Genomic DNA, 27,052 nt, shown 5'->3' on the forward strand with positions numbered 1-27,052 from the left:
TTCTCAGGGGAAACAACCAGAGGAGCTCTGCTGTCCCTCAAAAGTGGGGTTTGCTTGAATGAAGACTGAAGAATTCAGTACTTAAATGCTGATGTCAGCATTTAAGTCTTCTCGAATGGTAAGAAGGCAATGGGAAGCCTAATAGATTTTTGTTTCTCCAATATTTAGCATTGTAGTCACCTTAGGAAAAAAAACAAACAAAACACCAGGACCTTTGCTAACCCCTTTATTAAACAGAAAAAACTTGCACGGCTTGATGGTGCGCATCCCCCACTGCCCCCCTGGATGCTCCCAGGTATCGGAATGATTCTGGTGTGACAACAGATTTGCAATAAACGTAAGAGCTGAAAACACATTTCAGAGTTTAACTTGTTTCTGTGCGACGCACGAGTCATCACACTGGAGAGATGTTTGAATAGATGGGGAAAATAAACTCATGCATGGCAACCAGGCATCCACTGTCAGTGACTTTCAAACGGTGACATGCAGAGTCATATGTATATTTCAGTAATTCTCTCTGAATTACTGAAACAGAACATTCCCTAAACTTATAATTAGTTCTTACACTATTCTATTACCAATTTTGAGAAATATTACTCACCTGTATCTGGAATCCAGAATAAATCTTGCCATACTGGTGCCTTCACGTCAGTAATTTTTTTATTATACGCAGACTTAAATAGCTTAATTACTCTTTCAGCATCAATATTATTTTTAGAAACATTTCTAACAAATTTTTAGCTACAGTCACCTGACTTAGATTTGAAAATACCTATCTACAGCTTTAAATTAATTCTCCCATTTCTCTAGTGAGCAGGAATAAGGTAATGAAGGCTCTGTTTGGACCAAAAGGTAATTATGAAGTGTGCTATATGTTAAGAAATACTGTATATAGTTCTGTCATTAGAAAGAATATAAAAATTTTCCAAGTGTCTAACACTTCCAATAATCTGTAACCTAGTACCTAGCTTGTAAGAACAACTCTGAACACTTTTCACTGCTGACATCCTGACCCACTCCATTCAGCTCACTGGTTTGCCCTTCTCAAGTTTCTTTTCTTTTTGCAGACAATTTGCTTAGACAAATCTAACAGCAACACAGGAATTACCATGCTGGATCATTAGCCTTGTGTGTTTTCTTTAAAAGTCACCAGTTCCTGGCGGATCCCATTCTTCATTTTGTGAAGGCTGCTGTATGGAATAGGGCCAAGTTTTAATTATCTAAATGCTAAGCATTCTGTAAGTCTGTCCTCCATTCTGAACACATCTATTTTGATGTAAGGTAAACCCAACTATTTCCAGGATTAACAAAGTAAGATTGCAGTATACTTTGAAACCATGTTTCAATTTAAAGTCAACATTCCAACCATCTTCAGTTGTGTCTAAGGCTTGGGCTTTTTGAATAACAACTTACATACTTGTTAAAGTCTCAAATACATTTTATACTATGTGATGCTAACCTCCTTTGCTTAAGTATTTTACAATGGACTTAAAATATATTTCACAGACAAAATCTAGCATGTGATTTTCCAGGACAAACATACCTTTCAATTCACTGCTAATCTCAGGTGGATCAAACAAAACAACCTCATCTGATGTAAATGTAAGATCCTCCTCAAATGTCTCAACATGCTGCCCATTTAGAAATAGGTTGATCTGGGAAAAAAAATAAATAAATCCATTTTCAAACCATCCAATTAGAAATTCAGTGCAACATATAAATAAAGTATATTTCTAATTAAGTACTGCTTTGGTACATTTTCAGTAACAACTTTACAAATAAGATTCTGTTGTTCCCTTTTAAACAGTCACAAAACAATAATGATCCATTATAAACATAAAAGGAATCTTCATCTAGGGAAAAAAGCATAAAAAAATCAAAGAAATGCTCTATCAGGTTTATGCTGAGACAAAAATATGAAATAAAAGAATGCATGCTGTTCACAGCATGCATGATGAGCTCTTCCTACCCCCTCTCTCAAAGATATCTGAAAACATAGTCAAGAGTTCTATTTCATTAGCTGATTGAACTATTCACTTAAGATGTAAGCAAAATTTCTCTGGATAATTGTTATAGCACAATCATGTAGAAGTATTAACTGCATCCATTTCATCTGTATTGGAGGATTCCCAGTACTAAAAACTCAGACATACAATCAGGTTACACTGCCACAACAAAACAATGTACACCAACTTAGCTGCAGCAGTTATCAGTGCTGAGCTGTCAGCAAATGCAAGATAGTGCTACTCAGCCCTCTTTCTTAAGATTGTTCTTAGAGAACAGCTAGCAGTGACAAAGGCCTCCAATGCTTATGCAATGGGAATATTTAACAAATTTATTTTTTATCCGCCCCCACCCAAAGCTGTTCTTGGCTTCAGTAGGTTTGCTGGAATTCTTCTCCTTAAGGAAAAGTTGTAGGTTACTTTTTAAACATGGAAAAAAACTACTGCTTGCACTGTAAAACCACTGGTGATCTATGATACAACTGGAACAACTGCATAAAAGTAGTGAGAACAACAAACAAGATGTCGAAACCAAACTGACACCCAGAATGGTGTTATCAAACACAAAACAAAAGAACCCACTGTGGTAATATTAATGTATCTGCAAATCTCCTTATGGAGCATTTTTGGGTTTAGGTCAAATGCTGAACTAGAGCAAGTAGGCTCTTTGTACCTGAACTTCCAATCTAGAAAAGCAGTTAATTCATACCTTACGTACTCTCTAATCTCTAGCTAGGCCACCGCTGTTAATACATGGCTAAAATTTTGAATTAAGGACTTGAATCACTTACACCCCACTTTTACGTAACCTTTAATATTACTGCAGTACAACAGTGATGGTCACATGACGTTTTGTTAACAGCGTACCCATGCACTCATCAGATTAGCTACATAGAGCAGAGATTTTGATTTTCTGTATTGAAAAGAGTAGATGAGACACTACTTTCTTTCCCTGCCAAATTAGGTTACTATTTAATCTCAGCAGCATTTTACCAAGTCTGGAACACAGTGATAATTAGTAAGGTTACATTTAATCTGATGAACAAGAGTGATACGCTAAACTTCCATGAAGATAATAATTTAATATTAAACTTGGCAAAGACAAACCATTCATATAAAGCAAAATACAATAATAAGTACTTGAACTTCTTTAAAAGACAAAGTGGGGGTTTTTTGTTTAATGCTTTTTCACTATGCACAGTTTATGAACTTAGTTTTAATAACTAAATAGCATCTCCTCAGTAAAATGAATCTTGAATTTTCTCCCAATAATGCACAGTACTACTCAAAGAAAAATACAACATCTGAACCCATTTGTGCTAACCACTATATGGAAACGAAATAGTCCTTTTCTGAAAGGCTTAGAACACTTAAATTGATTGGTGATAATTGTTTTAAAGTTTGGTGGTGGTTTTTTGTGGGGTTTTTTTGTTTGTTTGTAGGTTTGGGTTTTTTTTGGGGGGGGGGTGGTTTTTTTTTTTTTAAATCAACTGATTTTTATTTGTTCCTCCCCTCCTTCACTTGCTGCCTGTGCTCCTAAGGCTTCCCTTCACCACCCTAAGCAGAAGCCTGTTACAAAACCTGCAGTCTAACACAGACCAACATTCTAGCCTTTGGCCACTTTCTTGATGGTGAATGAGTGAGAAAGCTCTTACTGAGTGAGAAGCACCATTACTAGGATGTCTTGGCACAAGATGCATGCAACAGCTACAAGATAGCTAAAGTTACTGGAAAAAAAGGCATATATGCAGTTTTGTCTGCAGTCTCTAAAGGATAAAATCAGTATCTGATGGCATTCAGAAAAGCAGAAACAGTATTTATAAATCCAAAGATTTTACATTTTCAGTAAAACCAGTTTCCTCAAGTTTACCTTGAAGATTCAATCTAGACAGAGGTATGCGTGCAACGGAAAAGTAGTACAGCTCTAGCTCAGTGTTCCATCTCACACTGTAATTTTTCACCTAAGACTGCCTAATCATCTGAACCATAACTTCTCAGACTTAAAAGAGCTACTGTTATGAACTGAATAGGGCCAGAGAGATAGGTGTTACTTACAGGCTTCTCCAGGATACTCATCACAAGAGTTGCACAGGCTTTTGTAATTTTACAGGTTTTGCAATATAGGCAAAAGCAGAAATTACTACTGCTATAGATAGGAAAAGGACCAGCTCTCTGTGAGTAAAAACTATGTGAACTAGAGGAGATTCACTGATTTTAATACTTCTCTCCAGTAGCAATACATACAAAATGTAGATATCCCAGAAAGTGAGATGTGTCCAGGTTCACAAGATAAACGTTCAACTGTAAACACCGTCTTTAAATAGGGACCTTTAACTCCCCCAAAATACATCATTTTCATAGGCATTCTTTGCAAATGCAGTAAAATAATTCAAACCTACAATTCTAGGACCCTGAAAAGAGATGTTCAGTTTTGATGCAAGACACTTCAAAATTCACAGCAATTAAAAAGCAAGGTTGGCAAATTCAACTGTTGTAAAACGTTCTGTGTGAATAACATTAGTCTCTGGAGACGTATTTTTTAATCAAAGTTACCAGAATACTTTGCAGTTTTATGACTTGAAGTCACCAAAAAATGCCAATGTCAACAGAATCTTTCAAATGACTTCAAAAGAACAGAGCAGGCTCTTACCTGAACATTGCTTTTGGGGTAATAGAAGAAAAATGGCTTCAAAACTGGAGACCTAGATGCACAAAACAAGCAGCATAAATGCATTTAACCAGAAATTAATGAAAACGTCAGGCCATACACCTGCAGACAAGTCATACACCAGACAAACACTATAAACAACTACAGTTTCTTGTCCAATCTCCTATGTAAGACAGACAGACAGGAGTATTTGCTTAGGGACAGGAAAGTTTTAGATGCCTTCATGAGTATGGAAAAGTGAATATATCAATCAGCAGCAGATTTTAGGCATATGTAGAAAATACTGCATCAAACCAGGATTTTTATTGTTGGTTTGTTGGGTTTTTTTTATTTTTAATATGCTCAACATTATTCTGTTCACCTTGCTCACGCAATGGGTTCATGTTTTGTGGGATGGTCCAGGACATTTGACCTCACATTTCTAGGTGAAGTGGGCTGGTACAGACACAAATTTGCTGTGCCTACATTCCAAACTAACAGGTACAAAAGAAATCTCGTCCAGAAATCTGCATGTATTAGCACATGCCTGAGCTACTGCTCTGACATAAAGTCACATTTCAAGTTCTCCCTACAGCTCACCAAGCAAAGACAAGCATATTGTTATGAGCTGATCTGAGACTTACATAACTCATATTCAACAATTCAATGAAGAATTCCACTATTTGCATACTTACCTTGTAGCACTCACTATTAGCTTGTTATCAGTTATTAAGCATAGCGCGCAACAGAAAGACTAGTTGCTTCTGTGGTTGGTATTCAAGGTAGGGAAGCTTGTGATGGTGAATGGTAGGAACACTACCATCACACATTCAACAAGTTAATGATCAGGAGTTAACTTACACTTTGGGGCGCCCTCCAACAATTCCAGTGAGTCCGGGTGCTGGAAATGGAAATTAAATTCACAAAAGAACGGTTAAAACCATCTTCAAAACCCTAATGTAGCTTGAATCATTTCTATAAAGCACATTTAATAGATACCGGGAAATATCTAGCAAATCACATACATTCTCATAAATTAATAAAACTGAATATTTTATACAACAGTTAAAAAGGCAAACATGTAAAAGGTACTATGACTTCTAATAAAAAAAAATAATTTCAAAATGTGCAAAGTACAAACTAAATCTTTAAGTTCTTGTATTTCGTATACCAATACAAGTCAGGCAATACATTTGACAGAACAAAGAACTTCGCTTTGGTGGTTTTGTTGCTGTTGTTTTATTTAAAGAGAGCAGAGAAACAATTCTGACCTGAACCATGGTGTGTTTTAATACTTACTTAGTATGACTCTGCTTATCAAATTAACTTGCATCTTTAGCATTTTCAATGGCTACCTTTGCTTTTCTTAAGGTGCTGGGTACTGCAGATCCCATACTCTCTCTTTGATACATAGGTAATTTAGAAGCTTAAGTCACTAGCATGATCCCAGATTTGCAGTAAATCGGGACTGTGATTAGCCTCTTGTTTATTCTCAGTATCAGGTTGCCAGGCTTTACCATCAAACCCATCTACCGAGCTCTATTTCTGAAACAAACACTTCTGCTCTCCTCATCCTGAGCATAGCTTCTCACCCTTTTTTCTGGCATGGAGCATGCATAAAGCTCCATATAATATTGCAGGGGAAAGAAACAGTAAAATGCATACATTGAATGAGTCTAGGAATTAATAAGTGCGTTAAGCAGTCCCTTAGAAACAAATGCTGTGGGAAGCTGCCCACATGGTATATTTACCCAAATTAAGCCTGGCTAAAATGGGTTTCCTGCTTCCTCCAAGTGTGAATCCCCTCAGTTTGTGCTCCAAACAGACTAAAAGCCATGTAACCTTGCTGCTGTGGTACTAAGCTCACACTAATAATCTCTACTTCTCAGCAGACTCTTTTAGCTTGGAATCAGTGTCTTGGTAATGTGGACACATATCAGTGGCAGCACGGATGTACGACACAGCATATATTACAGAGTCTTGCCATATTCACATTCATTGGAAGTGATTTCCCTGAAATAGTGATTAACAAGGGTTTTTTTATTCAAGTTTTTGAAGATGGATGCTGTTACACAGCCCCTGTCTTGATCACACTGCTCTGTAACCACAGACACATTTGGAATCAACAAAACTAAAATTCAGTACACATCTGAATGACTGGAGGTGGTAACTACAGTAATAAATCTGGCATCTTTTGCCTAAAGCTAGTCCATAATCGCTCTGCCAGCTTGGCCACTGTGCTAGTACAGTACTTGCACATTATAACTAATTCACAAAATAAACAGGCTTCACTGACTATACTTTTAGCCAGAGGCTGACAAAACCAAACCAACTGACCTCAAATAACAGCAACTTTTAGAAGGTGCTACAGTTGAGAACAACCAGAAAGGATTAGGGGTGTTAGTATTAACTCTTTCCCCACAAAAAAAGCCTACGTTGTTTTTTAGTACAGGAAAAAAAGAATACCTTCAACAAAAAAAACCCCACCCAACCCCCAAAAAACAACAACAAAAGCCATGAACCACCTCCCTACCCAGCAAGTTCTACTGCAAAAAACATGGAAGTGGATAGAACTTAAAAGAACCCCCTACATTAGTGTTACAGCACTTTAAATGATCCAGTGAAGATTGAGCCCTATACATATTACCCATGCACTCATTCAAGCATAAAACTGCCATTTCACATTAAAACCAACTGCACTTACTTTACTGACTTGTGTGTCTGATTTGTTTATTTAGGTTGTTGGGGGAGGAGGCTGGATATGGTAAGGTCATGTTGAAAATATAGGTTCATAAAGTTAGTTAATTTAAATTATCTGTGGATTGTCTCATGGCCCACTTCCTGCTAGGCAGCTGAACTGCTCATTAAGGATACCAGATTTTGCTCTGACACCAATTTCAACTTCCCGAAAGCTCTCACTTGCCTGCTCTCACACAATGGAACTTGGCTCCTACAACAAAGCAGTTCTCTAATCACAAACAAGCAAACAATCTAAGAGCGACCACTGCTCACACCTCGTGGCTACAATAACCTTCTACTGCTGCTTGCTACTGCTAGCCTTTCAAGGTTCTCTAGTATAAGCCTCTGTAACAACAGATCTGTCTCTTGAGACAGTACAGCTACCCCTGCACATAAATGCAATTGCAGAGCAAAGCTACGCCAGTATCACAGTTGCAGTGTTAACTTCTATCTTACGACTATCTAATCCATTGTTTATGTTAACAAAAGTAAAATGGGAGAGCTTATAAGTACAATTTAATTTTATCTATATGCAATTCCTATTTAGGCTTCAGGCAGGTAAGATGAAGCAAATCTTAAATTGATTATGCCTTATAATCAATGGTTTGCTTGTGTCAACAGCACTAGAGCACACCACCTCAATCCAGGGCTCAGATCCCTATTACACTTCTCCAATAAAACAAGACAATAGAAGGTGAAGCACAACCAGGTAAGAGTGGACTTGTCACTGGGGCAAGACCTACTTCTGGTAAGTTAAGTGGTCTCCTTAAATCAACTGTTGGCCCAAGACACCTTCTTTAACAAGACTTCCTTATGCTGTACTTTATGCTTACTTTGCATTGCTTGCTTAAGTACCTGTGCAGATGTTCCCTTGCCTCCTTTCTGGAACACTTATCTTTATCTACAATGACACAAACAATTTGTCATACTTGTGGAGAGTATCAATCAGGCTGCGGTATCAAATCAGTAAGATTATCAGCTAGATTGAAGCTGCTGATCTCCTTTCCCAGAAACTTTACATGACCACTGTTTGTTATCAGAGCTGTATTCATTAGTTCCTCAAGGCAGACAGAAGTATCACTAGCGCAGTGTCATTCTATCTGACCAGTCACCCTCTTGAACAAGTTGCTTCATTTCAAGTTGATGAACAACTCACCAGCACTATCTGCCAGATTCTTTGTCTCAGGATGGCACAAAACTGATGCACTACAAAATGGGCTGAATGCTGGAGACCTTCCTTTCAATCCATTTATATTTTCTTCAACTGTAGGTACAATATTTGTCTGGTGTAATCATCGAACTGAATATGATGCTATTTATTCTGCTTCAAGTGTTTGACCTAAAAGCCTGCCATTTCTGAGAACATTTTCCTTTGCAGTGCCTGAGGACCTGGCCTGAGAACTACAAATTCTCCAGGTGGCTGAGCATGTAAAAGCCATGAGTCAGTACTGGGGATTACACCACTTGAGTTCCGCTGCTTTCATTAACTCCCAAGTATATGGCATGATTAGAGAAATGTCAGACACTAAGTCCATTAAATTATTTCTAGGTGACTCAGCACTGGTATAGGACCCTTCCTTTGGATTCCGTGCTTGAAGGTTTGAATCTACACTGAATCTACACATCAAAGAATCAATTATTAGTTAACAAGTGCTTGGTTTTGGTTAATCTGCACAATTCTTCATACAGTCTTATCCTGCCTTCATTTTATGACTCCTCCCTCTAGCCTACTTTCCGTCTTACCCATTTTCGGCCCAATTACCTTAGAAAAAAAACAGACTATCATCATTTGTGTGTACATGTATGTGTATTTATATGTGTCAGGTTTTTTCCTTTGTGTCATGTCAGCACAACCGCAAGACCCCATATCTTAGGTCCAATGGCAAATTCCATCCAAATCTGAAGGATGGAGTACATTAACACCCCATGACCACCCTGTGATTTGACAGCAGCGTAGTAACAGATGTGCATGTAGGTAACACAAGATGAAGCCCGCTTAAGATACACTCCTTGACACAGTAGTTCCACCATTTCCAATTCCCCATGTGTATTTTCTCTCTCCAGCTGCCTCTCAATCTTCTTTATTTTCTCACCCTACAAAGCTCATCCAAGGATGGACTTGCAAATACCAATACTTTAAAAAAACAAACATGTATGATATGCTGGAAAAGACAGCGAGTTTCTGAGAAACTTCATGAACAGTGGTAGCAGGCAAACAAAAGAGTACTGGGAAAACCAATGCTGCTCTTAGACAGGGCTGCCACAGCTCCCTCCTCCTCATCCTTTGTCACTCGCCTTCTCTCTTCCCCTCAACCAGCCGTGGTGTTCTCACAACCATTTCAGGATCCACTGAAAACCAGCCCTGGCAAAAAGATGCTTAAAATCAGCCCAAAGAAACCCCTATTCCAATATGTAGAACCACCATGTTCTAATACATTATAATCTATGCCATAGATATGGCACACTGTAAAATGCCCCATAGCAGGAAAAGCTCTGGTTGGAACATGCAACCAACCTATGAGATGCAAATTCCCAGAAAAAACAAACTTCATTCCTTCCAGCTCTCATAATTCCCCAATGGATTTTCTGATGGTGGAAGTGTTATGTTTTGCCACCTTAATAGTTCCTCTACCCTATTCAAATCCTACTTTAATGGCCATACCCAATTTTGGCTTATTGCTTCTTATTCTTTAATCTACTTCTGTCGAAAAATAATAGGTATTTCTATAAAAATCTGTATATTTTACAACAGAATAAATTATGCAATATACAAAAGAAAGACGCTAGACTACATGAAACATCTTGTAAAATGTTTTAGAGTAAAGAAGCATGAAAAGGCTCCAACTTGTGGAAACCTGAAATGCTTTAAGTACTTTAACAGGTGACACTTCCTTCTTTGAAACTTCAGAGTTCCAAAATACAATGACTCTTGCTCACCAACTTACCGTTTTTGACTTTAAATAGTTTGTCCCTTTTGTTTCCAGTGACTGAACCAAAATGTTATTAATGTATTCACTGCATATTCTAAAGAATGATATATATATATTTCCATATAAAAAACAGACTTCAAAGACATCTACTTCTCAAGCTTTAAGAGATCAAACTAGACAAATCTGAAATCTCAGGTTTTATACTCAACAGTTCTTACAGTACAGTTGAGTAGAAGTACAAAATGCAGACTATCTGTTTTTACAGGGGTCAGTCATAATTCTTAATTATTCTATCTACGTCCTCTGAATACAGCAGATAAACTATCTTCTGCAATATTATTCTCAAAAACTGGGGACTGCAGTAAACTGTTAGAATGAGGACATTTCTTGAAGTATCTTCCAACACACTTAGGACATCAGTCATAATATTTACATATACTCAAGCACTTTAAAATCTCAAGTTGTATTAACCAGCTGTCATCTTAGTGTCAAACTCCGGTCATTTTAATGTGAAATAAGGGTCAGCACATGACTTCAGCTATTATTAAAACATTTCTTAGCTACTGAACTCCTATTAAACTATAAATGCCAGTTTCCCACAGCAAGGCTTTTCTTGAGCCTCTTCTACACTACATTTTATTCAGAGTAAAATATCTGAATCAAAGAAGACAAAATGAATACACTACATCAACATAAATTATTTACATGCTAACCATGTGGCTGACCAGACTGTATATAATCAAGACATTTTCACTTAGTAGTACAAACCTGGTCTGTGATTGCTAGCTTTTAGGAAGTGAGGGTGAATTTCTTTAGTCTGGGCAATGCAGAATTGCACTGAACTCCCACAGGCTCCTACAGATTTAAAAATCTGTGTGTCTAGGATTCTTCACTGTACAGAAAGCACAGAAAAGCTCACTTTATAGCACAAGAAAACAGCTGTGAAGACCGCACTATTAAGACTGCACATTGCAGACACATTTGAAATCTTTGTTTTTTTCAGGAGACCATACACACATAAACCCAAACTTGCCAATTGCTGCTAAAAAAAAAAAAAAAAAAAAAAGGCTATTATCAACTTTCACTGGATCGAGAAATAAACAGAAAGTATACCTTTACCAATTAGAATTTTACCAAACTCAGGTATTAATCGTAAAAAAACCACAAGATTAGGTGTGTCAGCATACATATATTTTTTAATAGCTTTTATCCCCTTTTAAACTCCTCAGAAGAGCATAATCCAAATGAAAACTGACAAAGTATTGAAACTGGCAGACTAAATACCATGCTCAACAGAAGTTTACAGTAAAAGCCTTCCATTCCAAACAGAAAATTAACAACAAATCACTCCCTAATGTGTGATATGTCTATATAAATTAACTTCAAATTCTTCTCTAGTCTTAAGAATCTCATCTGCAGTTTTAATAACACTTCAGAAAATTCTTGTGCAAGTACGCTCATGTGCCCTCTGGTCTTCAACACAAAACAATGGGAATTTAAAAAGGATTAGAAAAAAAATATTAGGGAATAGCTATGAAAATCTCAGTCCTTCACTTCCGATTACGGAAGCTTTTTAAAAGATGCCACCTTCCCAAACTTCTCTTTTGCAGGTCTAACCCCTTGCCTACATTGCAGAGCACAAACACACACATGCTTCAGCCCATTCCAACACATAGGTAGCATTCCTTTCAGAGGATGAGATTTCATAAGAAATAGGAAATTTCAAATCAGCACAATGCCTTGAGATGTCTTTCTATTCATTATCAAAAGTAAAGATCTACCATAAATGGGGTCGTGAGGGATAATCAGCACTCTCAAGTTAGACAGCATCTCCTTTTATGTGGCCTAAGTTTTATTATCCATTACATTTACATACACACAAAAATGTATCAAAAAATATTTTGAAAAAAAGCTGCAAAATAAGGAAAAATTAAGAAATACTGACATCAAGACTTTAAATTCACTAGAAGAGCTAAAAAGCACATCTCTGACACAAGACCTAACAACCTAAGTTTTAAATCTCTGCTGTGAGGAAAAAGGAAGATCACTCCTCAACAAAATTGTTGCAATATGTTTTTTAATCACAGGAAGAAAAAGAACTTCTTTTGTCTTATTGTTGTTCCCTGCAGTGTCTGAAAAAGTATAACTAAAAAAATTCCCTCAAAAATTTTGATTCAAGTGACTTAAATTCAGCCCAAGCAAAAGCCACCAAGCTAGGCTTTCAGTACTGGCCACTAAAGAAATTAATACCTTTTTTACCTATAATTTGTAATTCTCATATTATGATACTATTACCAAAACAGAACTGCTTGCCAAACCTAGCTGAAGGCTCCACAAGTAGCAACTACGAAGCTGGAACAACCTCATCAAGACTGACAGTGCTCCTGGATTTTACCTCAAAAAATGCATTTGATAAACACAGGTAAATCTAACAGCCTAGGCTTGGTGCTGCCTTTCTCAGATATATGAGTACTGGAAAATCCCATGGACTAGAGCAGGAGCTCATAGGACTCTCCGCCCTTCTTTTGAACCATTAAATCTTCTTTCCCTATCCCTCTTCTCCTCTACTACCCGTTCCTAAATTTTAGCCAATCTGGTTCCCTTAAATAATGGCAGGGTTTCTCTCTAGCATTTCTTTCAGGAAAGCAAAACTGACGACTCCAATTCAAATTCTTTTGTGGTTATGCTTCCTTCTGCTTCCTTCCACTATCTCAGGAAACCATCTGTAAAGCAGAGTACCTTCCAAAGCTACTAGACATTAGAAAGCTTAGTGGGTGGTGTTTGCACAGCTTGCTGAAGATTCTTTGATGAAAGGTGCTATACATGAAACTTATCTGTACAACTGTCCACACATCACTTACAGTAACAAACATGAACTGCAAGAAGAATATAGTTAAAAACAATACTCCATAATCACTAGACACAGTCCAAGTAACTGTTCTTTGTTTCTTAAATGCCAAAAAAATAACGGAATTTAGTGTTTAAGTTCAGGTGACATCACCGTGCAAGACGACAAGAACTCCTTTCTCCTTCCTGCTCATTATGAAGGATTTGTAACTTGTTCCTGCTCTTCCTCAGTTTTTCAATAAATGACTCCAAAAGTATGGTCTTTCCCATTGCTGCTCATTAGCAGCCTTTCTACAAATTTATTTATTATTTTATTATGATTTTTTTTTTTTTTAAAGAGAATAACTGCTACAATATATTCTAAAAAGTTTAAGCTGTTTCTCTAGGAAACAAAACTAGAACCCTTACCATCATTCATGCAGACTGCCTAACTTGATTCTACACTGTTTCACCGTGAAAAGCCCTGATAATGTGAACTGAAAGCTTGCCAGCCACCTTAAGACACAGATGTCCACATATTATGGAAACTCAATTTCAATACTGTACATACTCCACCCAAGCTAGGTACTGCATTTAATTCTGTGAAGAATGATGGTGAAAGGGAAAACTGAAATCTGAATAAACTCAGCACCTTCAGAGTAAGACAGTGCTGCACATTGGTGTAACCATGGGCAGGAAAACAAAGGCTACTGAAGAAAAGGAAAAAAAGGCAGGAAAGGACAGTAGCAGCAATGGAAAAATAAAAGAGTGTCAAAGTAACAAAAAGGTGGACTTCCAGAGATTTCCTTTTATCATTTTGCTAACGTCTACAGGTTGCATTTCTACACCAAACATAAATACCTTCTGAAAACTCACAATTTCAGTATGCACAGTGAAATGAAACTGAACCTGACTAAGTTTTGGGTGCTAGTCATGCCCATGGAAGAAGAAAAAAGTAACTTTAAAATTCTTAGAAGACAATGTGAATATTTACCCATGCCAGTTCCAGCTGGTGCAATCTCTCTGGAGAATATTTCTACAGCTTCTTTTTGCTTATGGTGTACAGCAAGCCAAATAACAGCTTCCCGAGGACCCTGCTTCAAAAAAGTAGACATTATATTAGCTTAGATGCAGAACATTGGTTAAATTTACCAAACTGAAAAATAACTGCAGCTCAGCACTCAAGTTAGATTTAACTGAAATATGTAGTACTCACTGCTACGAGCTACAACTTTCATTCACTAACTTTTCATCCAGTATCAGTATAATTTTCTGTTAACTTTTCATTATAAGTTTTTAATTTGCTACCATGAAATCAGCTATTGAATACTTCAGACTGCTAGGACACTGTGCTGCTTCTCCAGTGTTCTCAAAGAATCAAGTACTAGAACTAACAGTACTTTATAAGAAACTAAATACTTGGCTTCACTCAGCAGAACTGGCAAACAAACTCTCCTCTTACTTTAAGTGCACTGAGAATACTTTAGGGTCAAGTCAAGAGCCAGGATTACTTTTCTTAGCATCAAGAAGTAAGCAGATCTGCTCACAGAAAAGAATTCAAACCTAATCCTTGGGAGTTAAATAGGAAAACATAACTTGTAAAAGCCACCATGTTTCCAGAGAAAAGAGCAGACCTCCTCTGAAGGGAAACCCAACCAGTACTCTGTTGCCTACTCTGCAGTCAACTAAGACACCCACCCTTGCACATGAGCACTCTCTCACTTAAGATTTTACTTCTCTACAAATCTCCTTTCTGCTACTGTAGATCTACTGTTGGAATTAATACACTGGCAAAAGCCTTAGAATGAACTTTAGGTCTCACTGAGGGCAAAGACGGTATTTATTCAAGAATCTGCATCCATCAGTAAGAACCACCTCTGGTCTGCCTTGAATCTAAAAATATGAAGCCTGCTCACAATACAAGTCTGTCCTTAAGTGTCTCTTACTTGTTCCAGAGCACAAACACAACCATTTCCATCATACACATGAAATGGGACTGCACAAGGCATCAAGAGCTGGTCAGGAGTTTCTCACACACTACTGTTCAAAGTATGGAGTTCTGCAGCAGAGTACTTCTCCTCTCTGGTAGTCAGCTCTCAAAGTCAGCTTTTTTTTGTTAAGGAACACAAACTTTCTAAAGATTCTGTGGTAATGTTACATGAAATTCTTGGCTTACTTAAATCAATGTAAAATACAAAGGAGTTTGACTACAAGATACTACGGGATTTCTTCCAGTGTTTATATCCTTTTACATGTAAACAGGAAAGGATGCATTTCATGAAAGCATGAAAAAAATACCAAAGTTTATTTGGGTTTTGGGTTGTTTTTTGGTTTTTTTTCCTACGGTTCTACAGAACTCAGAGCACTTCATACCTCTCTAAATGCCCTGTCTAAAGAGTTCTTGTAGATTTGGCAGCTGTTCTACTAAAAATGTAGAAAAATAAAGAAAAATTGCACATATAGCTACTTAGGATACTGAAAAGGGCATTCTCCTGGATGAAAGGAACAATTGAATTTTGGAAGATCCAAGCCTTCTGAATTTATGCCTGATGTTTGCTATACCAGGAAGTGAATATACATGACTAAATAACCCATTTTTAGTTTATTCCAACTTTTTCCTTACATATAATAATTTTGAAATAACATTTTTCCTGCTAACGTAACATTTTCAATGGATTTCAGCAAAAAAGCCTATTTCTTTACAAATGCAGAAACCAGTGACACTTCTGAAAGCATCAGAGACTAAGTACTCAGCACACAGGAAAGATACAGATGCTGCTAGAATTCAACAGTGCCAACTTCAAATTGTTGGCGGTTGACGTATGGAGCAAAAGGGACACATTTTATGGTCAGATGTAAAGAACAGAGCCAAGACTCCTTAAAGGAGTCCTCTCTCCTCTAGGCTAAGGAACAGCATCACCCTACACAGCACCAAATTTTTCATGACTTAACACTAAACAGACAGAGGAACCCTTCTTCATGCTAACGGCATCAATTAGCTAATACATAGGAACACAAGAGAAAAGATTAACACCTTGAAGTTGTTATGATATGCAACAGTTGTTGTTTGATCACAAATTTAGTTCAGTTCATCTAAAACCACATCTCAACCTTCTTGATGTATGTTTTGATGTTTATTCATTACCCAAAGTCAAATAGGTGTCCCTGATTACAAGAACTAGAATCCATGTCAAAAGCAATTCTAAAATTAATTTAATCAATTGTCAATTGACACAGATAGCAGTGAAGTAACTCTTATGCCTAACAAAATGGAAATTTACTCATTAGAATTCTAGTAAATTTAACAGTATCATAACAAAACAAACTGTATTCCACTCCCTCCCTCCCACTCCCAATTTTAAGACTTGACAAGACATTTTGAACTTTTTTTTTTTTCCCCCTCTTCAAAATAACCTAAGAAACTACATGCTGGAGCTGAGCTCCTAAATTGCCCATCTTTTAACTCTTAAAATAATTCTTATTTTAATTGCCCACAATTCTGTAAAGCTGCATTGTTTAAACACACATAAACCAGATGTGAAATCTGAGTACTAGCTTTTGAACTACTGATGCCTTGTATATTAGTACCATTTTCCTGTCTTTATACAGCACATTTTTCCTAAAAGCAACACTGTTGAACATGTCAACATTCAAAAAATCTCAAGTCAATTTGAGGAATTTAAGTAACTTCAGCAATGTAGGAACATGGATGTATTTCCTAGTGGCAGCTGATGAAATGGTGTTTATCATAAATGTTGTAATACACTGAACCAAGTGTTCTGGCTACTGTAAGAGTATCCCAAAGAGACCGTTATGTTAACAGACTACCAAATCCTCTATTCCAGCTCAAATACATGACAAAATCCCAATAAAAACAAGCTCCATTATGCCAGCTTATATCAAGGCAGGAAAACTTCCTGACTTTATCACCGGTGATCACTGAAAAGCCAACAATAAAGGGCCTTCTTGGTTTAATATGTTTAAACCTAAGTCCTAAACATTCATGAAGTTGACAGATGATTTTTCTGTATCTCCTGTTCTAGTGGCATATCCACACAGAGATACTCTGAAGTACTGTAATGATAAATGTAATTGCTTTAATCTTTCTTAGGTACCCCTATGTAGACATACTCACAGGGAGACACACACAGTTCATTTCTCAGCCTCCAAGATCCCAGCCTGGAAAATACCTACCACACTACTATGATGTACAAAATCCTGCAAACCTGGTTTACATTTTTACTAGCTTATCTCAGTACTTGCGTAGGCAAACCCTAAAATAAAAGTTTAGCAGAGCCAATGTAGGAGAGGTTATATTATTCCAGCAGATCATGTATCATAGAATAGTTAGGGTTGGAAAGGTTGGGCAGGGATGCATCACTGAAATAATAGAAATTTCCTTCTATGAATACAGAAACAGATGTCCTGATCAAGATAATATAAATAAGAACCCAATCAGGTTTCCAATTTAAAAGTTTTACTAGATTCTTGTAAAATTGTTGCTACACAGAAAACATGCAGCCATGTCCCACTCAACAAACGAATTTAACCATATTTCCAAAGCTACCACAAGATTAAATTACTACAAATAATATTTAATAGGAAATACTCTTGCCGAAAACATAATTATGCATTCACATCTGCTTCCTAGTTCTAAACTGTACCACTTTTCTTCCTTGCCCACAGATCCAAAATTATTGGATCACAGTGGTCTGTGAAAATAATAAGCTGAATCACCTGTTCGGAGTGGGTGAATCCAGATATAGAGACTATTTTAAAGTCATTTATCTTACAGTATCATACTTAAAACAAAAAATAGAAAAAAGTTATATTTCATCAAGTCTTAAGAATGTGTTTTAAACACATTTACGATGTGTCTTAAACTGGTTAACAAAGGGTTAGTAGAAGACTAGAATACACAGCACAGTTTTTACTATATCAAACTCTAGTATCTGATGTACTATTAATAGATATCTTTCACATGAAACACATCCAGTATTTCTAAACCATGAACTCATTGATGATGTGACACTGTCATAACCTCTTCTTCCTCTACCACAGAAAACAACAGAGCAGGAGATACTAAAAATTAAATGTCACTGGGGTTACTCAGTGCTGATTCACGTCCCCTTCTTGCTCATGCGGGGCTACTGCTGCTAAAGCAAGCTATTGGAGAGGCAAACAACAACCACATAAAGAGGTGGGGAAGACTGAGGAAGGAGAGGAGGCAAGCATTTCTTGATTTCTCAAGGATACCTTTTGTTGTCAGGAACAGTCAAGACCCCACACAGCAGCTCAGACTACAGCACACAGGCCTACATAAGCATGGGATACACAGTGATTTTACATTTGCAAAGGCAAACTTTTGCACCCAGTTTGACAGACATGTATGAGGTGTACAGCCACACCAGACATCCGCACTGAGCTCCAAATGTTGTTCAACTTATCCTGTCTTGGTATTCATATACATACTTACTTCTCTGCTCTAAATTTAGATGGTAGAATCTTCAAAGCAGGAACTGTTTTCCTACTGTATTAATATACTGCTTAACATAACAGTGCTCAAAACCAGAACCATGTTATTCGCAACCCAAATAACCATGTCTAATTTGGATGGAAAGACATGGCAAGAAAGAGCATTTAAGATACTACATTATTTCTATACGAAGCCCCAACAGGCACATGTTTTTGTTAGGATTCCACGACTTTGTAATTTAAATGGAAAAGCAAACACCACTCCCCAGCCCTTCTGGAAAGCAGCTACTATGGCTGCTTTCCAGATAAAAGCTCCTCTGGTTAGTTTCTTCTGAACTGCTGGAGGAACCAGGTAAAGGGGAAAGGCAACAGAGTGATTTCCTGTATTTCAGCCTTAGCTCTCACATCGTATTTCAGGCATATATGGGAAGCACATATAATGGAGATAACATCTATTTAGTTTTAATGTAAGACCTGAGAGTTGAGGCTGAAAATACAGAAAATAACTACAATTACTCAATTTCATTTGGAAAATTTGTATAATGTACTGTAAACAAGACAGAATGAACAGTAAGGAAGAAGAAACTGCTCTTTTTCAAATCATTATTCACTCTATACAAGAAGACAGAAAACTTTCTATGTAGCAATTTAATTAAAGAATGTATTACAATGCATACTCATAACGAGCTGATATGAACAGAACACAGACAAGTTCAACATCTGGAACACCTGCTCCTGTTTCAAAACTTTGACTCTGCAATCTCTGTAACATAGTTAACATTGCAAGGTTTACAGTCTTGAAAGGAAAAAGACCACATTATAAAGCTCATTCCTCAAGAAGCAACTCTTGCTCCTGTGCACGATGAAACTGAAGCTCAAGCACTAAAATGAACAGCTACCGATGTAACTTGCCCAATTTCTAAGAACACTTAATTTCTATAATAATATGTTTGCTGTCTTTCTCATGCTCTCTCACGTCATGTTCTTGTTTCCTATACATACAAGTTATCAACTATTTTAAGTGCCTGCACTCCTAAGATCAACTTCAGAGCTTTTGCCACATGTACCTTAAGAGTTTTGCAAGACTGCCATTGCCAAAGAAGAATTAAATGCTACTGTTCTGGAACACACTAAACTGTCTAAAAATTTAAAGTGCATGTAAGTGACGACAAGATTTACAGCCCTTTTCCTTTAAAAAAAGACTTTCATATCCTAGACTAGGAAAACAGACCATGCATATCACAGCTGCAGTGGCTATGGCCATCATTCATATTCTTACATATGCATTTATTAAGTCACAAACTACAATGCAGAATTATATAGTCGATAATTGTTTCACAAATAGAACTCACAGTTAGTTTTAAAGTTGCAGAGGCAACAGTAATTCTGCCATTTCCTGACTCTGCAATCTTTATAACGTGGTCTTTTAGAGTTACACCTAATGCAATTTAAGTCTACATCACGAGAACTTTTATAAGAAGATATTTCTTTAGACGAACATGAGAACAGACTACAACAACATTTTTGTAAGATTTCGTATCAGGGCTTCTGGAAGATCCAATACTGGAAAGACCTTGTCAGTGTTAATTTTATACACTAAGTAGTGACACTGAATTCTTTGCAAGATGATGGGGTGAAATTCCCAAGATGATAGTGACTTCCTTTAAAGTTGTGGAAAAGATAACAATATGGAGACATTAAAAGAGGTCAGTAAAAGTTTAAGAACACTCCACTGAATACTTACACCATCTATACTCCTTCTAGCATGAGGTCCATATGTATCTTCAGACCCTAAAACCTGTATGTTAACTGCACTGTAATCTTCATACCCAAGCTGACTGAAAATAAGACGAGTCCTGCAACAAATGATTTTTATTAGTAAACTGCCTTGAAACAATTACCTGAAGAAGTCCTGTGTGGTCCACAGGAGTTAGCTTTGTCATGTAAACTGGACTATGAATACTTTACACTAAACAAACATATCTGAATACTACAAATCAAGCGATTACTGACAAGGAAGTCATGCCTCTGAATTTATCCCCAGGTTTCAAACTGAGCCTTTTGTTTATTCACATTAGTTGAAAGATGACAGGCAAAGACAAATAAATGGATTTCAGCTCTTACTTTTATCTTTAAAACAAAGACATTTTGAAATGTAATTACAGATATGCAGTCTTCCTGGTTTTCATACCAGCAATTCAGTTTTTAGCTCTGTTTATGCTACAAGGCATTACAAACTACCAATAAATACATGAGGAACTACCTTGTTACATCACAGGCACCAATGCAGGGGGGGGGGGGGAGGGGGGATCAAACTGAAGAAGGAACTTCTGTTTAAACCTTAAAGGTATTTACTTGGGATTCATGAACATACAGCTCAAATGCTGAAAAGTAGATCAAGTTTTTAAACAGAACATTTCTTTATTATTTGTGCCTTTCCAGTCTGGCATTAAAAGCCCTCAAACTTTCTATAAGGTTATTTCCACCAAAAGCACATTGTGTCAAGAGCGCCAAGTTTGTCCAATCATGATTAATAATGGGGATGAATACTACCTTCTTTTTATACACCATGAAAACACACATTGCTTTAAGAGAGCCAGGAATTAATACTGGATTTTGACAAATACTGAATTTGGGTTAAACAGACTGTTTGCTACAACTCTTATCAAAACCAGCCCAACACTCAAACACTAAAACTGAAAATGACTCCTACAGTTTTGAAAGCATAATCAAATGAAGTCCAAATCCTGCTCCCTCTCCCTTCCCCCCCCCAAAAATAAAATAAAAACAAACAAACAAAAAAAAAACCAAAAACAAAAAACACACAGTAAAAAAGGTGACAGAAAAGTTTTAAAAGAATCCAACCATTAAAATCAGTCCAACTTATCAACATGTTGCAGACTGGAAAAGTAAGCTAAATGCTGAAGCACCTAAATTGGTCTCCCAATAATCTTGGTCTGGCGCCCTTCTAGATGTATAAAGATTTTGTCAGTTGAAACACTGGAATTATGTTAGGATGAGAAAAATATTTTGCATCAGTGAAACATTTTGAAGACACTTTTAATATATCATCGTTGCAAATATTAGCAGTATGGAGAACCTAAACAGAAAATATAATTTTCAAACTGTTCTAAAGAGATGAAGGTGGTCCACGTACCACAAATAAGGTGGCCATCTTTATGACCACCAAAAGACAGATACTTGATTTAAGGTACCTAAATTTACAAACCATGTCTGTAGTAAATTATTTTAAGTTACTTATCTACAAACATTACCTTCAGAGATCCTAGAGTTCAAAATACATTCTGTGGGTAACTTTTAGCCCTTTCATGTGTCTTGGTAATGCAAGAGAATACCATAAAAAATAAAAGGACACCAAAGACTACTCCAAAAAGACTTCTTCACACACATACTGCCAAATTGCTCCTGCTTTTGAAAATGAATAAACAAATAAAGGACAAGCATGCAAGAAAGAAGTGAAAGAAGTCGTATTACAAGCTGCCAAAGCTGCTTGATGACTTAGGCTGCCAACTAGATTGACCTGTATGATTGAAGCACCTTAAATTTGTGCACCTTATTCTGTACTCGTTGCCATTACACTACTGGACAGAGTTTAACCTGTAACAGACTGGAAGCTGGCTAGCTGAAAGATCATGTCCTTACAACATTCTCTTGCAACAGGAAGTGGTGGAAAGACTGAAGTTATAACTTCCTAAAGAGATGTAGTTGCTGGTAGAACATTCTCTGAAGGTGACCAGAATAGCTTAACTCTTATTCTATGTCTGGGTTGACATAGACAAATCTTTCAAAGATGCTGAATAAATGATTTCACACATTAAGCTGTTTAAGAATGTGTTTGAGATGGAGAACATATTTATGGGTAATACTGTTGTTATTTTTAACACACAGAACAAGCCACAGCTGCTGCAGGCATGCCTCATGGGCTAGAGGCCACTTAGCAAGCCAGTTAACCAGCCTTTGGCTATCTCACATCAGCCCTCATCTGAGGATTACTCAGGACAGCACAGTAAGCAGGCTGAATTAATTTGCTAGTAGTCACAGATGCACTAATCCCCACAAGCTGTTTCAATCAGAGAAAAGATTCATGTAGTCTGGTCTGAAATAATGTCCAAGAGCAAACATGAAAGGGACAATATACCCCCTTTTTTTGGTTATGTTTTGTTGGTTTTTTGTTTGGTTGGTTTTGCGTTGTAGGGTTTTTTTTTATTATTATTCCTTGGAGACTCTAGAGTCCTCTTTGTATTTAACAGCTCTTGAAAGATTTTTTCCTTCACTGATTTTCTTAGTAGCTCTTGGACACATATACTTTTAGTATCCACACGACTCTTAAGGGGTTCCATAACTTCATTACACATCCTGCAATAGCCTACTGTCATCTGCTGTGCCTCTCGAGTGAAATCACACAGCTCCTCCTTCACCACAGTACTGTACATGGGCACATGAGCAGTAAGTCACACCTGGCATTTCTGACAGGTGTCTATCCTAGTGTACTTGCTGCATAGGCCTGTAAGAGGATGTAATAGGAAGTTTTATAAAACATGGCACAAAGAGATTGATCTCACAACTAGAAAGGTTGGAACTATTGGAGTAAATGCTCAAACACTTTCATGAGGATATGGAATCGTATTTAAGAGGAATCCCCTTTCACCCAAGTAACAATATGACTAGAGGTTTATCAGTCTGTCTTACAACTGTAAAATTGTTTTAGCAAACAAAATCATTAGTCACATTTTACCAGGTACTAAGATAATTTTGTTTAAAACACAAACTGCCTACATTTCATAGCACTAAGATTTTTAATCAGTGAAAACTTCATAAGGGTTTCTCTCTGGCACCTAATAAATTTTAATCTGAAGCACAGCTTTTCCATCATTAATTTGGGTTTCTCTCTACTGTCCAGCCATGTATTTTCAACAATATTTGAGATCTTTCTTCCTCTGTCAAATGTAACTGAAGTGTAGTTATACATAGAAAACATGTTCCCTAAACAGGCTACTTAAATCTTGAAATGTCCTCTGAACTGCAAGATTATAATCTTCTAGGTTCTTACAAGGTTAATATGATTGCCATTGTATATCACAGTTCTATTTTCATCATCTCTGAAAAGAAAAAGCCCAAACCCCTTCCAAGACCCAAATACTAACCTCTGCAGAATACTTTCTGCAGTGCGTTTTCCTTTTTGTACCGCTTTTGGACCTCCCACTGGACAGACAGCAGTAGCTCTGAAGCCATCAAGGTAAGTGGCATTTACCTAATGATAAAGGGATTATCAAATTACACAGGATTCAGTACTGATATGCTATAAATGCTCTCTGACAATCATTCATACATTAAGGAGCAGCAGAACAGCAAGGAGCCATCACCATCATCACACAAATTTACTCCATTATTTAAAATTGTATTGGAGGAAGAGTCAAATCTGCAAAACTCTTGAACTCAGAATCACTTCTCATTGCCATCCTTAAATTTTCCTGTATTTATCATTTTTGCTACATAGAACACTCTGATGTTGAAAAGCTGAATCATCTTTGCGAGTAAAATAGATCAGATGTAAGTTTCCTGTAAGTATTGAATATGGAAAAATATCACATACATATGAACACACAAAAGAACATGCTATGCATTGCAAACATTTAACTAATAGGCATTTTACTAGACTTCCAGTGCTATAGCTGCTTAACAGAGCTCTAATACAGTGAAAGTAATAACCATAATGCATGGCCATAAATGGTAAAAAAAACTATTTCTGAAGCTAAACATCTTTTAGAAATGTGCTTATAATTTACTTTGAAAATTTTTTGTTTCAAACACACCAGTTATTTTCAGATTAAAAAGACACACATATTCCCAGATGCAGATAATGCATACGCAGACTCAGAAAAATGAAATTTATTATTCCAGCATTATGTAATTTGAACTGTTGAACTAAAAATTCTGACGAAATGCAAAGAGCTGACAAGACAATATTGTACTGAAATTGTAAGCTGCCTACCAAAAAAGAACAAAAATCAATGCTTCATTAGATGAAAGTTCAGAAAAATTCATGTTCAGATTACACTCCCATAATACTTTTAAAAGTAACAAACCCTTTTTTCATAAAGCTGATAAAGAACTGAAAAACCAACTAAGGTCACAAGTAAAGTGACCTGTGGTGTACTACTGAATTCTAAAACTGCTTTGTCAGTATGCTTTAATTACAGAGCCTTTAGAGAGCTCTTCCATTCTGACTTTACAACTCACCAAAACCAAACCTGCTTTGGTGACATTATTATTTATTTTTGAAATACTGCATCTTTTAAAAACTGAAACTCTATCTTACATAAAATGGGTTTTAAAAGTGTCAGAAATATTTTAAAAATGCAGTAAAAAGTTTCAAACAAAATTATGCTCAGACACACATTATACTATTTAAACATAAACATTAGCACAATTCCCTGCTTAGGTTAACTCACTTTTGATACGGCTGTGCTAAGCAGTTAACTTCTGATCTCAACTTTGCTTTTGTAAAAGACAGTTTTGACACTAGTTTAAACAGGAAAAGGATCCAGCCCTACTGGTACTTCACTAGACCTGTATTACCTTGTCATCCATTCAGGGAAAGAAGACCATTAGAAGACTATAGACTAGAAGGCAGACAGACAACTTCACAATTTTACTGGCCATGCAGTTTTCTTTCAACAGAGGATTTCAGGAGATGATCTGTCTCATTCTTAGTTGCTCTCTTGACAGATGTAGTTACTCATAACTTACATTTTGAAAACTACTTGGCAGATAAATTTCACAATGATATAGAACAAAATTAACACACCATTATAAAAATCTACAAGTATAAAGCTGTTACTGGGCTAAGATGTTTTGAGAATTATTTATTATTACTACAAAAGAACCATTCCAGCCTTCTCAGGAGGTTTGTGGATATGCTTGTTATATAAATTAACATGGTTTTATGCATCAAATAATGTATTTCTTTGGTGGGGGGAAGATGAGGATTTTAAAGTGGTAACAGTTTATGGCAGAAAACATTTAGCATTTTCTTCAAAATATAAAATTTTGTAAATCAAAAATGCCTTCCACACAAAGAGGTAATACCTTATAAAACGCTGAAGGAGGTGATCCTTTCGCTCCGTGAACTTTCACTGCCCCACCATCAAAACCTACAGTAGTTAGTTAAAAATAAGTATTTAAGCTTCTTCAATATAACTTGAAAGACATTCTTCTGTGATATTTATTAAGCAAATGAACTTAATTAAAAAGCAAATCACCGATAGCTGCACAGCCACAGAAGAGAACCTTTCACAAAACAATCCTCCCTGCCTTAGAGACCCAAACAACAAATTAGTGACTGAATTTATGACTTCAATGAGGCTTTTAACAGAATGATTGAAATGTTTATTCACGTACTTACAAATTAACAAAGAAAGCAGCCTTAGGACTTCAAGCCCAATAGTTATTCTCCACTTCACATAAAGTTACTGCACATACACACAGAGCAAACAATTTACTGTAGTTGGTTGGAGTGGACTGCAGTCCACTTGGTAAAGAAACAAAACAAGAGAGATGAAAAACCAACGACACCTTATTTGCTGATAGCTTATTAAATGAAGGGACAACTTAACTTTAGCCTTTTTGTCAATAACAGAAACAGAACAGCCTGAATGTATGTTCCAGGGTAACTAACTACCATGTTCAGTATTAGGAATATTAATGCCAAAAGGAAACTGCAGAAAATTGCCATTGTGGCATCAGGTTCAAGCTTGAACTGGAGAAAATTAATAGACACAACTCCTTGAAAATCAGCAGTGCAGGATCAGCACCTCATGTCAGACAGAATCATAGTGTAGCTCATCTGCAGCTAACCTGAGCTTGTAAATATTTAGGAAGCAGTTCAAAGCTTTACACAAATACTCTGAAGAGATCAAATCAGAACTTATCTGAAAAAGTGAACATGACTAGCAGAAATTTTACACATCACTCAAATAACATCATCACTCTCTCTGCAAGATCAATATAAGATTAATTTAATTCTCAATACAGAATGATATCCCTACAGTCAGAGTGAAAACCTGGAAGAGTTTCATCCAGGTAAAGGAGTAATACAAAGAAAAAAAAAACCCAAAACAAAACTCATAGCATAGCAATGAGAGTTTTTGTCAACTTTCATTGACAAAAAGAAAACAGAAGCACCTCTCAGTTCAAACACTGCAAGTAATCCAGGAGGACAATAAAAACAGCAATGTAAACAGCAAAAACAGATAGCTTGCCTGTTTTTACTGGTGTACATGTCAAAGCACTTCAAACTAAAAATATTTAAGAAATCTGCCCGTTTTCCATCTGTTATATTTCTAAGAGGGCTAACTGAAAGTTCATGTGGAAGTTCATTTTAAGTTCAAACATGTCATATCAGGTCATTT

General features: G+C 36.6%; 1 protein-coding gene across 4 annotated transcripts in view; it reads right to left on the minus strand.

The window, feature by feature from the left end:
- Window positions 1-27,052, minus strand: part of LOC115610186 — a 59,596-nt gene that overhangs the window by 12,615 nt on the left and 19,929 nt on the right. For 3 of the 4 annotated variants that reach the window (XM_030491275.1, XM_030491273.1, XM_032920040.1), the window contains 7 exons: window positions 25,731-25,795; window positions 23,786-23,892; window positions 20,365-20,476; window positions 14,140-14,242; window positions 5,512-5,551; window positions 4,654-4,705; window positions 1,544-1,655 (listed from right to left, as the gene is read on the minus strand). In XM_030491275.1, the coding sequence (XP_030347135.1) occupies window positions 1,544-1,655; window positions 4,654-4,705; window positions 5,512-5,551; window positions 14,140-14,242; window positions 20,365-20,476; window positions 23,786-23,892; window positions 25,731-25,795 (591 nt within the window). The remainder of the gene's footprint in view (window positions 1-1,543; window positions 1,656-4,653; window positions 4,706-5,511; window positions 5,552-14,139; window positions 14,243-20,364; window positions 20,477-23,785; window positions 23,893-25,730; window positions 25,796-27,052) is intronic. The other variant, XM_030491274.1, reaches the window with a different exon arrangement.

The sequence above is a fragment of the Strigops habroptila genome, chromosome 7, assembly GCF_004027225.2.
Source record: "Strigops habroptila isolate Jane chromosome 7, bStrHab1.2.pri, whole genome shotgun sequence".
Classification (NCBI taxonomy): Eukaryota; Metazoa; Chordata; class Aves; order Psittaciformes; family Psittacidae; genus Strigops; species Strigops habroptila.